The 12,460-nt window shown below is 38.7% G+C and overlaps 1 protein-coding gene across 2 annotated transcripts in view; it reads right to left on the bottom strand.

Moving 5' to 3' along the window:
- The window catches only part of LOC134798682 (furin-like protease 2), a 371,313-nt gene that overhangs the window by 27,683 nt on the left and 331,170 nt on the right, over positions 1–12,460 (bottom strand). For both annotated transcript variants that reach the window (XM_063771053.1, XM_063771052.1), the window contains exons 3-6: positions 8,816–8,920; positions 1,626–1,796; positions 1,111–1,245; positions 612–919 (exon numbers count right to left, since the gene is read on the bottom strand). In XM_063771053.1, coding sequence (XP_063627123.1) covers positions 612–919; positions 1,111–1,245; positions 1,626–1,796; positions 8,816–8,920 — 719 coding nt within the window. The remainder of the gene's footprint in view (positions 1–611; positions 920–1,110; positions 1,246–1,625; positions 1,797–8,815; positions 8,921–12,460) is intronic.

The raw sequence follows: 12,460 nt of genomic DNA on the forward strand, positions 1-12,460 counted from the left end.
TTGACGTTAATCTAATAAATTGATTAGATTAGTCAAAAGCCATGTCTTGTAGTTACAAGACTTACAAGTAAGTAAATACATGAAGTTGTAAGACTTTGAGGCACGAATAGTTGAATGAGAGACTGTTTTACAAGAAATGTTTCAAGTAGGATAAAGATAACAATTGATTTTATAAGAGAAAAAGATTTCAATAGTCTCGTTTCCAGTAAGTAGTCCCAATAAGCAGCTATGTATTTACATAATATATTTTGTTTCAATATATTTACAATCCCATGGAATAAACGAAAAGTACCCATCATTGGTTTCCACTTTTGACGAGAGTTTAAACAGAACAACTGGAAAATGCCGGGGTCCCTTTGTTTCACATAAAGTTTTAAGTCATAATGTACTGTTTGTTATATTATCATTTATCCTAAAACGGAGACCGTTAATTTTTCAGGATTTTCGTAAGGTTATCCTATAGATAAGTAGGTTAGGTTAGGTTTGATTTAAGGCAATCCTGAAAAGTTACGCGTCTCTGAAGCAAACAAATTATGACTGACAAAAATGCGGACAAACAATACATTATGAAACTTTTTGGGAACAATAGAGACCCGGAAAATGCCACTTACCTCCGTGCTAACGGCCCCGGACCATCAACCGTCTTGCCGTCATCCTCAGGTCCCCACGAGGCGCTGTACACATCAATATGGTCCGGGTTGAGCCCCAGGGCCCTAGCCTCGACTGCATCGTTGACCACGCCATCCAACATCCTCACGCCGCCTATGCTGGCGTTGTACGCGATGCCTACTCCGCAGTACTGGTTGTATGCAACGGCGGCTACCTCTCCAGCGCACCTCGTGCCGTGTTTGTTGTCGCCGTTGTCTTGTGGCATGGGATCGTCGTCGTTGCCGTTAATGTCGGTGGATGCGTTAGGATCCTAAAATGGTAGAAGGTATTTATATACGATATAGTTACAAGGTATTTAAGAATATGTAACTTGGACCAAATAAATACTTGAAGGTGAAATCAAAAACCATTGTGCGTAAATAATCTATGTAGCAGTATCTTAATTCGACTCCTCACTATATGATTGTATACCTCACCTATATACCATAAGTAAATACTTACATAGTTTTGAGCAAGATCAGGATGATTTGTTTGTATTCCATCATCTAGGATTGATACTACAACGCCTTTGCCTGTGTAGCCTTTTTGCCAAGCTGGTGACACATTCATATCTAAGCCATCTTTTGCACCACCGTTCTGTAAGAAAGATTCGTTCATAAATAAGATTGCATCAGTATCAAGAGATTCGTCTACTCGTTTCGCCTCCTGTCATAAAAAAAAGTATTACTTGTATGCATTATTTAGTTAAATTCTTATTGTAATGTAACTTTATTTATTAAAATAAATTTTAATTATGATTGGATCTAACCTTCATATTCAGTCTGACAGTCTAGATATCGCGGCATATTAGAAACCTATGGTCAAGACTGAACATATAATAAGAGTGAGCATATCGGTCATAAATCGGAATTCCTCAAAGACGTTGACGCGGACTTTTAGACAAGCTATACTGCTGAATGTCCTATAACTTGACTTGCATTAAGACCTGGACCTTGTCTTTTAGGTTCCATACTTACCAAATACCATTGCTCCTTGAACAGTGGGTCAGGGAAGAATGCGGCCGAGGTGAGCGCGCGGGGATGCTGAGGCCGGCCGTGGGATTGCAAGCGACGCGGCCAGATGCCATCGTACGGCGAGTAGTCACGCTTGACTCGCCTCCGCTCCCGCTGCTGCTGGACCCAGTGTACCTGGACAAATAATCACGGCAATTTTATAAACAATTCACATTTAAAATAGGAATACGAATAGAAGGAGAAGTCATCCTAAATAAGGACTACTCATACTCCCCTAATCTTAAGGCGATCCTGAGATCAAAAGCCAGTGGGAAGACATTTCTCCTTTCGGGCAAACTCTGCTCCATTCGGCTCAGCATTGCTCCGAGCAATTATTAGGGTTGGCACCACTTGACGTCCTTTTCCGTGCACGACCACAAATAAGATAAAGAGTTGAATTTGGCCAACCCTAAATAGCCGAAAGGGATAGTGCCATACCTTAGAAAGGGAAAGCATGATTCGTCCCTGAATCGCTGTCAAACTTCGGTTTTGTAGGAAGTGTCCTTTCTATACGATAGTACTATTACTTATTCTGTGCAAAAGGTCATCAAAGTCCTCTTTGAAAACCAACCCTTCCTTAGATCCCATACTAAACTAACACTCCCACCCAGACGGGATAAGGAATATCAAATAAGTGCCTACTTATAGATATAGATAAACTTGATTGCTAGAAGTTCTTAACCGCCTGGCCCGGCTTTGCAACTATCAACCAGGATCTCTAGAAGGTACTATTTTACCCATGAACTATTTCGAAAGAAGGTATATTTCGAACTATTTCGAAGGTACTATTTCGAAAAGGTCAAAGTCATAACTTACAGGGAACAAATAGATTTGCTAGAAGTGAACACTTCCACAGTTATACACTATCCCTAAACTAAACTGACGAGGTCGTAACACTTCCACGGTTGTATTGTAGCAAAAGTGAAATAGGAACACGTTTTGTTCCATTTTTACCTATAATTCGACTTGTAACATGTTTTTTCCCCGCCATTTTGCTTTTGATGGGCATATAAAGCAATAACAACGCGGGATGTGGCATGACATTCTCGCCAGGACGTAACGTGTCAAATAAAGTCTTATGACGTCACAAGAATATGGAGCGCAGTAATAAACTGTACCTACTGACGTGTGTTGGACTTATTTTATGTAACAATGATATTTCGGACTGGTAGTCTGGATTAGGCTGTAATTTAAACTTAGCAGATTTCGTTTTACGATCGGACCTCATCTAAAAATTTCGCTAGTTTAGAATTTTGAAGATTTACTCATTCGCTGGACTTGGCGGGTAACTTACTTTATACATATATTTCGATACGAAAGATCACTACACCTTATAAAACAAAGTCCCCCGCCGTGTCTGTCTGTTTCTGTGTATGTATGTTCGCGATAAACTCAGAAACTACTGAGCGGATTTTCACGCAATTTTCACCTATCAATATAGTGATTCTTGAGGAAGGTTAAGGTGTATAATTTGTTAAGGTTTTATGTATCTCGTGCGAAGCCCGGGCGGGGCGCGAAGTAGTAATCAATAAGAAAACGTGTAAGCGTTACAATTATTTTACGTACTAGGAGGACAATGCCAGTGATCTTTTTCCTGGCGATAATTCGTATTTATATGTAAAGCGTGATCGTCCTCCTAATCGAGGTAAATCCAGGCTATCGGTGCTTTTGTATGGTTACTTGTTTTTGCGAGCGTATCGCGGTAAAGACAAACCCTTTTCTTTGAGGATGGAAAACATAACTTCATGCACTCAGACTAAACTTCATGAATAGCCGGGCATCTCGCGACTTGGCGGTTAGATTTGTAGCGGGCGTGTTGCGGACGCTAACGTACCGTGACACTTTCCTCCCTTTGTGCCGTAACAAGCGAGTTCGGCCGACTTGGCCCGCTGGACAGAGGGACAATAAAACTCCGGGGCGGGTCCTTCCGACCCGGCCTTTCTCATGTTGATGAGACACCCAATTCCTCACCGCTACACGCCTACTTTTTTATTGCACTACTTCGGTGGCAAACAAGCGTACGGCGTCCTAATAGTACCTATCCTTAAGGTTATCTCAGTCTCTTTCAATTGTGTTGCATGCCTATTGTCGGCCCTTTAAAAAAAGTACCACACCTCTTTCAAGAACTTCTTATTTCTACACACTTCTACATTATCAAAAACCTTAAAGGCGAGCTGATTTCAGGACTAAATTACCTTCAAAACTTAATGTGAAACTCAACCAAGCGTAAAAAGGACAATTTACGCTCCGACCGTTAGGCATCGTGTGTAGCAATTTTTCTCAACAAAACCCATTAGGTACAGCATCTCAGCAAAACCAGCTTTTCTTTACACTCGCTTTTTAATGATGCGACCGCTTTAATAACATCATAATAAACAATGTTGGCAGGAATTTTAATGAGATTGAAAAACAAATACGCCGCGCAAATTGGGTCGTGTAACAAAAGACACGGGTCAACTAGACGTAACGAGCGTGCGACTTTTTGCACAAATCTGCTTTAACCTGAACATTGTTAGCAGAGGCTCCCCGCAACGAACTTTATTAGTTTAGGACTCTATTACCCCCTGTATGAGCTTCGACTTTAGCAGGCACAAAACTTTGTCAAAGACCCGATACCATTTTTCAACGTACTTTTAACAATGTTTGGTTTGCGTGATGTCTCTTTGCCAGATGCGTCTGTGTCGGGAGCTGGAAAATGGCCTGTGACTTTTATCAGGGGAATGCCAAAAATATTGCGACCCGCGCGTGTCGCTACCGGACGGAACTTGTAACAATTTAAAGCAAGCTGAATTTGGCTGCAGTCCTTTTGGCAGCCCATAACGGATAATGTCTCGTCTCCTGAATATTATTTTAACTACACGAGACCTTGTTATATGTTTCCTGCATGACTAGGACTTCTTTGAAAACGGCTAGGAACAGCTTCGGAAATTACATAGTACGTAATATGTACCTATATTTTATAACATATTATTTCACCAATCATAAATGTCAAGGTCGTGTGGGCTCTTCCCTTTGTTAGGCACTGTTGTGATTCAAAAAAAGGAACTGAAAAGAAAAAGTTCATCGCCCCTATTTTCTACATTCATCTATTATTACATGAAATGAAACCTTAGCCTATTGCTATATTTTTTTCATCAACATCAGAAATCTTATAAAAGTAAATAAAAGAACAACTCTATTAAGAGCACCAAAATAGTAGATTTCATTTTGCTCGCTTCCTTTTCACAGTATTCTCATATTAGCTCTGAACTTGTTTCTCCGAGAGAAAACACGGAATGTGTGGATTTTTTTATTAAATTAAGTGGGGAGCGAGACAAACAGTGGCCGGTTGGCTCCGCCGACCCCGTCTGTATAACGAGTACTACATACTTTCTACGCTACCATTTTTACTTGCCACTGCCGCTAATGAAATTATAGTACCCACTGCTAAGACCTAACGCAATCAAGCGACGAGAATTTAAAAATTATGTTTTCCTCTTGACTTTTAGTTCCAGGGAGAAATTGCGTCGTTTTGTCGCGCCGACCTCGACTTGTGAAAAAGCAATGAAACCCGCAGGACGACGCGCTCGGGGCTTTTTTCATGCTAATACACACCGGTGTTATTTTCCTCTCGTATGTCAGTTGCGTTCCAGCGACTGTGAAATTGCATCTTCTAAACTCTAAACGGTGCTGGGAGTCTTCTTTAGCTGGCGTGCACATTTTTGAAACGACTTTAGGGTTGGAAAGTGCAACGTTAAGTCACCAGAAATACTTAATAACCTTGCGGTGACAATACATGGATTCACATGAAGGTTAAGCAACATCAACAACTACTCGGTTTAAGTAGTTACCTATTTTGCTAGACTTTGAAAAACCAATGTATAATTTATTGAATTCGGTTACGCGCTAGCATTTCTTCACGGCAACGCTAAATTGATCGAATAATTAATTATCCGCGTAACTTGATTTGAATAAGTTCAATTTCCTTAGCCAAACACTCACTGAGCGCTTCCGTGCTCCGAGAGGCACGTCGTTGAGCCACCCAAATGCTAAGCTAATCTATTATAAATATACAGCTAAAGCTGCCTTTTTAATATAGGTACCTATAATGGGGCCTCTAGGGAAAGTAAAATCACGATAGACCATTCCATGAGGGTGTATATGGACAGCAACCGTAAGTGCTCCCGCCCAGGCTGCGAGTATGTATTCACGAAACTTTTTATAACCGGCTGTACCTAAATATGTCCGAACCTTGTACAATATTAGGTCTCCTGAATTTGTAAAAATATGATCAATACTATAGTCTACTCGTACACTGGTCCTGCTATACGTTCGCTTGATGAATTGCTTTCAGAGTTCTTGCAAGCACAGGAGAGCGTTCGCTTGGGTAAGTGTAATTGTGTGCTACACGTGAACTGGTTTTGTCGAAGCAAATGCACTGCTGTGTATATGTTCACTGTTTAGCTGACATTATAGTGTAGTAAATAAAGGTAGTGGACCCCGCAGTAATTCCTCAGCCACAAAAAACTTTACAGTATGATAAAGTATCAATAAATATTAAGTATTGTATAAATATCCAAAGAATAATAGTAATAGTATTTAAGTAAATACCTAAAGTCTTAAATCGTTAATATCTTTTTACGGAAAAATGCTCCGTTCAAACTTTCGTCTCCACCGGAAATATTCATGTAACGTATTGCAACAATATATGACATAACAATAAAAAAAATCCCAGCAGAAATACCAATAACTTATTTGGTAAAAAAATTTCGGACGGAAGAATTACTCGGTTAAATAAATAAACAGCTTTGTATGTTTACGTATAAATACCTAACTTAGGAGTGTTTTTAGGGTTCCGTACCTCAAAACGAAAAAAAAGAACCCTTATAGGATCACTCGTGGGTCTGTCTGTCTGTTTGTCACAGCCTATTTTCTCGGAAACTACTGGACCAATTAAGTTGAAATTTGGTACACATATGTAAATTAGTAACCCAAAGATGGACATATTTTTTGTATAATTTAAAAATACATAGGTTCGAAGTTATTTCAGAAAATACAAATAGCCAAAAAATTACCATTCCCCTTGTATCTCCGAAACTACTGTCTAAAATTTTGAAAAAAATACACAAAATAGTTCTTTACCTATAGATGACAGGAAAACCTATTAGAAATGTGCAGTCAAGCGTGAGTCGGAATTATGTACGGAACCCTAGAAACGCGAGTCAGACTCGCACTTGACCGGTTTTTTTTTGGATATTTATAATGTTAGTTTCGGCTCATACTATACAATAACCAAGCAAAATTTCATCGACTGAGGAATTAATGCATGGGTCTCCATACAACAACTTGCTTCGTTTACTACACTATTAAGTAAGTACTGCGACGTCTTGATTTGTCGATACGGCGAGTAGCGCTCACCATCGAAAAATATAGTTAGAATGTATTGATTTTACAGAATACTATTTGGAACACACTGCTTTGGCATTGGTATCTAACCTTGATTGGTTACCAATATTCACCTTTAGTGTTATTCTATATGTATCGGAACGCAGAAGACACAGGTTTCTTAAAGAAATGTTTGTTATTTATTCCACTCCATCCCATGATTGTAAGCGCAGCCGTTATAAAGTTTCGGACAATTCTGCTAGACAACATCTCTTTAAAAACTTTGTAAATATAATGCAGGAGATATCATCAGCATAACAATAACTGGCAGTTATTTAAAGGCTGAATCAACTTTTTCTTATCACTCGTTGCCATGGTTACGGTCTCCTGGGTCACTCTTAAAATACTAGTTTTTTCGTATTTTAATTAACCGAACTTGAATTTTTTGGTTATAAGGCCTTTCCATAATGGGACATCCACTAAGCATGTTTGTAGAACATGGTACGGCAGTTCTAACAAACTATGCTAGTATGGTCTCCTGGCTGATGGGACATAATAACAACAAGAAATAGTTGATCGACCCTAAAGCAAGTTAACCCGACAACCACATCGACTTGATTAGACGGAATTATGTTACTCTTCATAACAAGATTCACTGGGGCAGCGGACTTTGCTCACTCCAGCTTGTCGCCCCCCGTCCTAATCCGCAACCCCACTTAATCTTTTCGTCGTACGATGTATGGACCGTGTGCACGGACCTTACTTTATCTTAATTTTTTTGCCTACGATGTATGGAGTCCTGTGTCAGACGGAACTCACCCTTACTTGTATGCGACACTTGATATGTAATTTTGTTTACAAGAAACAGTTGCGTAGGGTCGGTATAAGCCAGATAAAATATTCGCATTTGATTTCTTATGGTCAATATACAGGGTGGAACATTTCTAGAGACTGAGCTGAAAGGATAATGTTATCTAAGTGATCTACAATCGAGTTATTATAATCGTAAAGCTGAAGTAACAAGTAAAACAAAATCACTAAAATGAAATATTTTTATATCAGTGACAACCCTACAAAGATATTTACATTTTAAATTGACACATGTCATGTCATACAATAGGATCTACTTGCTAGGGTTGTAGCATACAGATTTATGCACTAATGTTTAACAAACTGTATCTCTAAAACGGTTAGAAATATTAACGTGATTAATAAGTGAAAAATTAAGTACGTAGCCTAAACAATTTCCCGTTTGCATAAAAGTCCTTCGTTCTGTTCCACCCGATATTTAGTCATCCTTGAGACCGTGAGTGTTCCCTGCATTATAATCTGTGACGTGACGACTTGTTAGCCTTAATTATACGAGTATAATCAAATTGAAAACTATATATCTCCGTACGAAAACAACATAAAATACAAATCCGATTCATATGTAACTTTTAAAGTAATCAATAAACTGAAATCATTTTCAAAAAGGTAGCGTTCTACTAGTGTGGTTGGGCGAATGTCTAAAGCGTGTTTTTTAGAAGTAATTGGTTACTAAATCTATTGAATTAATTGAGTCTCGCGCACTCGCTTAAATGCCACCATAATTTCATACACGTGGAAGCTCCTAATGAGCACACACATACAAAGTTGTAGTGCGTACCTAAATAGAATAGGGCCACCGTCCGAAAGTTTGCTATTAATCTAAATGGAGGTTTGATATTCCGTGTTACCCAAACCTATTCATTTTAATAATGGAAATCTACAAATCTCTTAGCTCTACTGATCACCTATTAAAAATTTACCTGTGGTTCATCATTTAATTTCTTGTGGTGGTCATGACTGGGCTCTGTCGAGCGCTTGCGGACCTCGTGATGTGACAACAGATAGTAGCCCTTGAGCGAGCCGATCTGGAACAAAATTATAAAAAAATATATACTTAATACTCCTTAATGGAAACTTCAGCAAAAAAAAGTAAGAAAAAAACGCGAAACGAGTTAAAAGCGATGCCTTCTTGACACCTTTGACATACGAGTATCACATAAAAATACGAAAAAGATCTTCGCCACGCTACGATGCGACAATTTCGAGGCAAGACAATGTCACTTAGGTATTGTGTTTGTCACCTTTACTCTTATATTTAATGCTTAAGCTATAACGTATGTTTTACGAAGTACCTTTTATTATTATTGTTGTATTCATATCTGTATAATATATGCCCAGTTCAGACTGACTATTGGGGCAGAAATAAGGTCGAACTTCGAAACTGTGGCAATATGTCGATGTTCAAGTCGAACCCTCAAATTGTCAAGATATTACTAGTTTACAATGTACAATGCACGGCGTAAAGTTCCAAATCACATTCAGCAAATAATTGCGTCCTACTCGCGGTTGCTATATTAATGTGAGTAATAACTCGCTCGTATTCCCAACAACCTAATTTTAGTTTGTCTTGTTGTTTACAAGATGAATCCGGATAACGCAGAAGACAAAAATATCATTTTATATTAAATTATAGTTTATTCAAAAACTATTTTGCAACAGTGCTTTTATTAGCCATTCAAGTGAATTTTATTCAATTCCGCTTCTAGATTCGAAAATCTGGTATAAATTAGTTTCTCATATATGCCGTAAACACGAAAAAATTGTGGATATAAGTGCAAAAGTAACACAAGAGACAACCAATCCTGGTTTAAAAGCTTAAACAGAAAAAAATAAAGGATATGAGGCACATTTTTATCATAATTATGTCATAAATACGTGACATTAACGTAAAACATAATTACCTAGTTACTTAGCTACCTTTACATAGGTAAAGATAGCACAAAGATGAACAAAATACCAGACATTAAAAAATAATGCGATCCAAAAGTAGCGCACCACATTAATAAAGTGAATCCTTCCACGTAGGACTTATTAATGAAACTGCATCGTGTCGGAGCAAGTTTGCCAGTACATGCAGCCACCGAGCACGACAAACACGAATAAATATAAAGCCGCGAGACAGAAGCAAAATTGCAGCAATTTTGATATGGGCCGCAAAAAGAGCATAATTTATCGCGGCCGATTCTCCTGGAAACAGTGGTCGGATTAAATTATTTGGCTGGCTCACGTGGCCCGTGCTTCCAGATTACTTGGCTAGAGTAGATAGAACATATGAATAATACGACTTATTGTTGTGTTACGCATTGTATTCCGATACTAAGTATTTTAAAATCAGAGCATTGAGAGCGCACCCACGTTTACGGTGCACTCACGTTTGCTTCTTGTGCAGCATTAAATTAAATGAAACACACAATGATCCACAATTATATTGAGGCAATGGAGTAAATATACACTGGTGGGGTATATTTGTAATACGGATTTCTGCAGGTTATTTTCCTAAAGGTACCTGCCATAAGCGACATGTTCCCGATGAAGATCTATTTAGACCTTTTTGTGCAATGTCCTTGTAGTATGTATGTATACATTGGTGCAAGATACAAGTGAATGGTGTAGTTTGCGCCGTCGTAGTCGTCGTACTTTACAAGTATAAGGGTACCCACGTGTGGTGCCGGTGACCGAGTCTTCGTAAAGGCTTTATAACACGGAGTCGATGAAAAGTTGTCTATGCTCGTGGTTTACGAGGGTAGGAGGGTTTCGAGGGCCCGAGGCGCTGCGTTTAACGTCCGTGCTATTAACTAACACTCCCCTGCTTCCCCTTTATTAAAGTACGCTATACAAGATACCGATTGTGTTATCAGGAAACCAACAATTTTCGCTAAAATGATTATGCAATGATGAATTGCGTACCAACTTTGCAAGGAAAAGTTTTTGAAACTAAACTGGGCGCAATGCCATATTATAACGCAATGCAATCCAGTCGAACGATAAAATTACATTGGGCCTTCGGCCAATAATGGTATAAAGAACGATTATTGAGTAAGTCGCTCCATTCTCGAGTTAATAATTGAACGGCCGACTGTTATTATAAGTAAATAACTTAAAAGTTCTCCAGATACTTGAGATATATTAAATAATTCCTTTTAAATACTTTATCAACCTTTAAATAATTCCTTTTAAATACTTTATCAACCTTTTAAGACGGCATTCCTGCGTGCCATTGATATAGTATCGTCTTTAGACTTGACGCTTAAAACCAGTTCATCTATACTGATTGTATGTATTTATAAATTAACCGGTTGCTATGTTCCCGCATACCTATATTTAATTAGAATTTTAAAATCTCCTATTGTTATGAACACCTATTAAGTAACATTAAGACACCTTGAAAAATTTAACGACTGACATGAATCAACCGGGAGCTCCCATTGCAAGGCTAGACTTAGAAGTACACTTACCCGACATACGTACCATGTATAGCTGCCTTTATCTGTACTTAAGGAGTGCGATGAATAGCATTAACCTGGCCTGTATAGTGTTCGCACTGGGATTTCTCGTGCGAGGAACTACGCTTCTATTACCTTTATTGGCGTTATAAACTTGCCGTCGCGAACTTTAGCTGGTGCGGGTTCATTTTTGGCGAGTTGATTTTGTGAGAACTGCAGTTACGGCGCTCTCTGAGGAAATATATCGTAGCTTTCGTAGAGGAATGGGTTAACTCTGATGTTAACTTTAGCTACCTTAGGCCCACTTGCACCATTCTATTAACCCGGGATTAAGTGGTTAAACCATTAACCTAGTGTCAAATTGTACTGGTAACCATGGTAACGCCTGGTTTAACCGGTTAACCCGGGTTAGTGGAATGGTGCAAGTGGGCCTTAGTCTACCTACATCTTTAGGTACTAGAACTTGAGTTCATCTGCAAATTGTTTGTTTGAAGAAGGACCACGGTCAAAAGAGGATGGGGACGGACGGGTTTAATTTACTCTAGCTACGAGTAGTTACACATACATACGTACAACATTTTACGTACAGCAATAAACTCGAACAGAATTTAAAAGGGCATGCGGGAGAAATGGAGTATGAATAGTGCTAATGGAATGAAAGCACATCCAGGTTAGGTAGTTCTACTTCCTAATAATTGTATCTTGGGCATGACTAAAGTTCGGTTCGATTTTACTTTATGTTTTATTCATATAGTTTCATTTTCTGTTACTAAGATGATGAAGGGCTGCATCGATACTTCATATCACAATATCCACATTTTTTCAGTAACACAGGAGACAACAAATGTAGAGCTCATGAAAACGTGGCATTTCCCCATTTTTATCGTGAAAAGGGAAATAAAGTTAACAGTTTAAGCCTTTAGCGCCACTTGCACCATCCCACTAACACGGGGTTAAGCGGTTAAACCGTTAACCCAGTGTCAAATTGTACTTGTAACCATGGTAATTCCATCGCAGGTTTACAAGTGGCGCCAAGTAATAAGTTTACACAAAAATATTTTCTGTCCAAATAGGTTTATTTGGACAGAAAATATTTTTGTGTAAACTAACACGGGGTTAAGC

This window comes from Cydia splendana, chromosome 17 (assembly GCF_910591565.1).
Source record: "Cydia splendana chromosome 17, ilCydSple1.2, whole genome shotgun sequence".
Lineage (NCBI taxonomy): Eukaryota > Metazoa > Arthropoda > Insecta > Lepidoptera > Tortricidae > Cydia > Cydia splendana.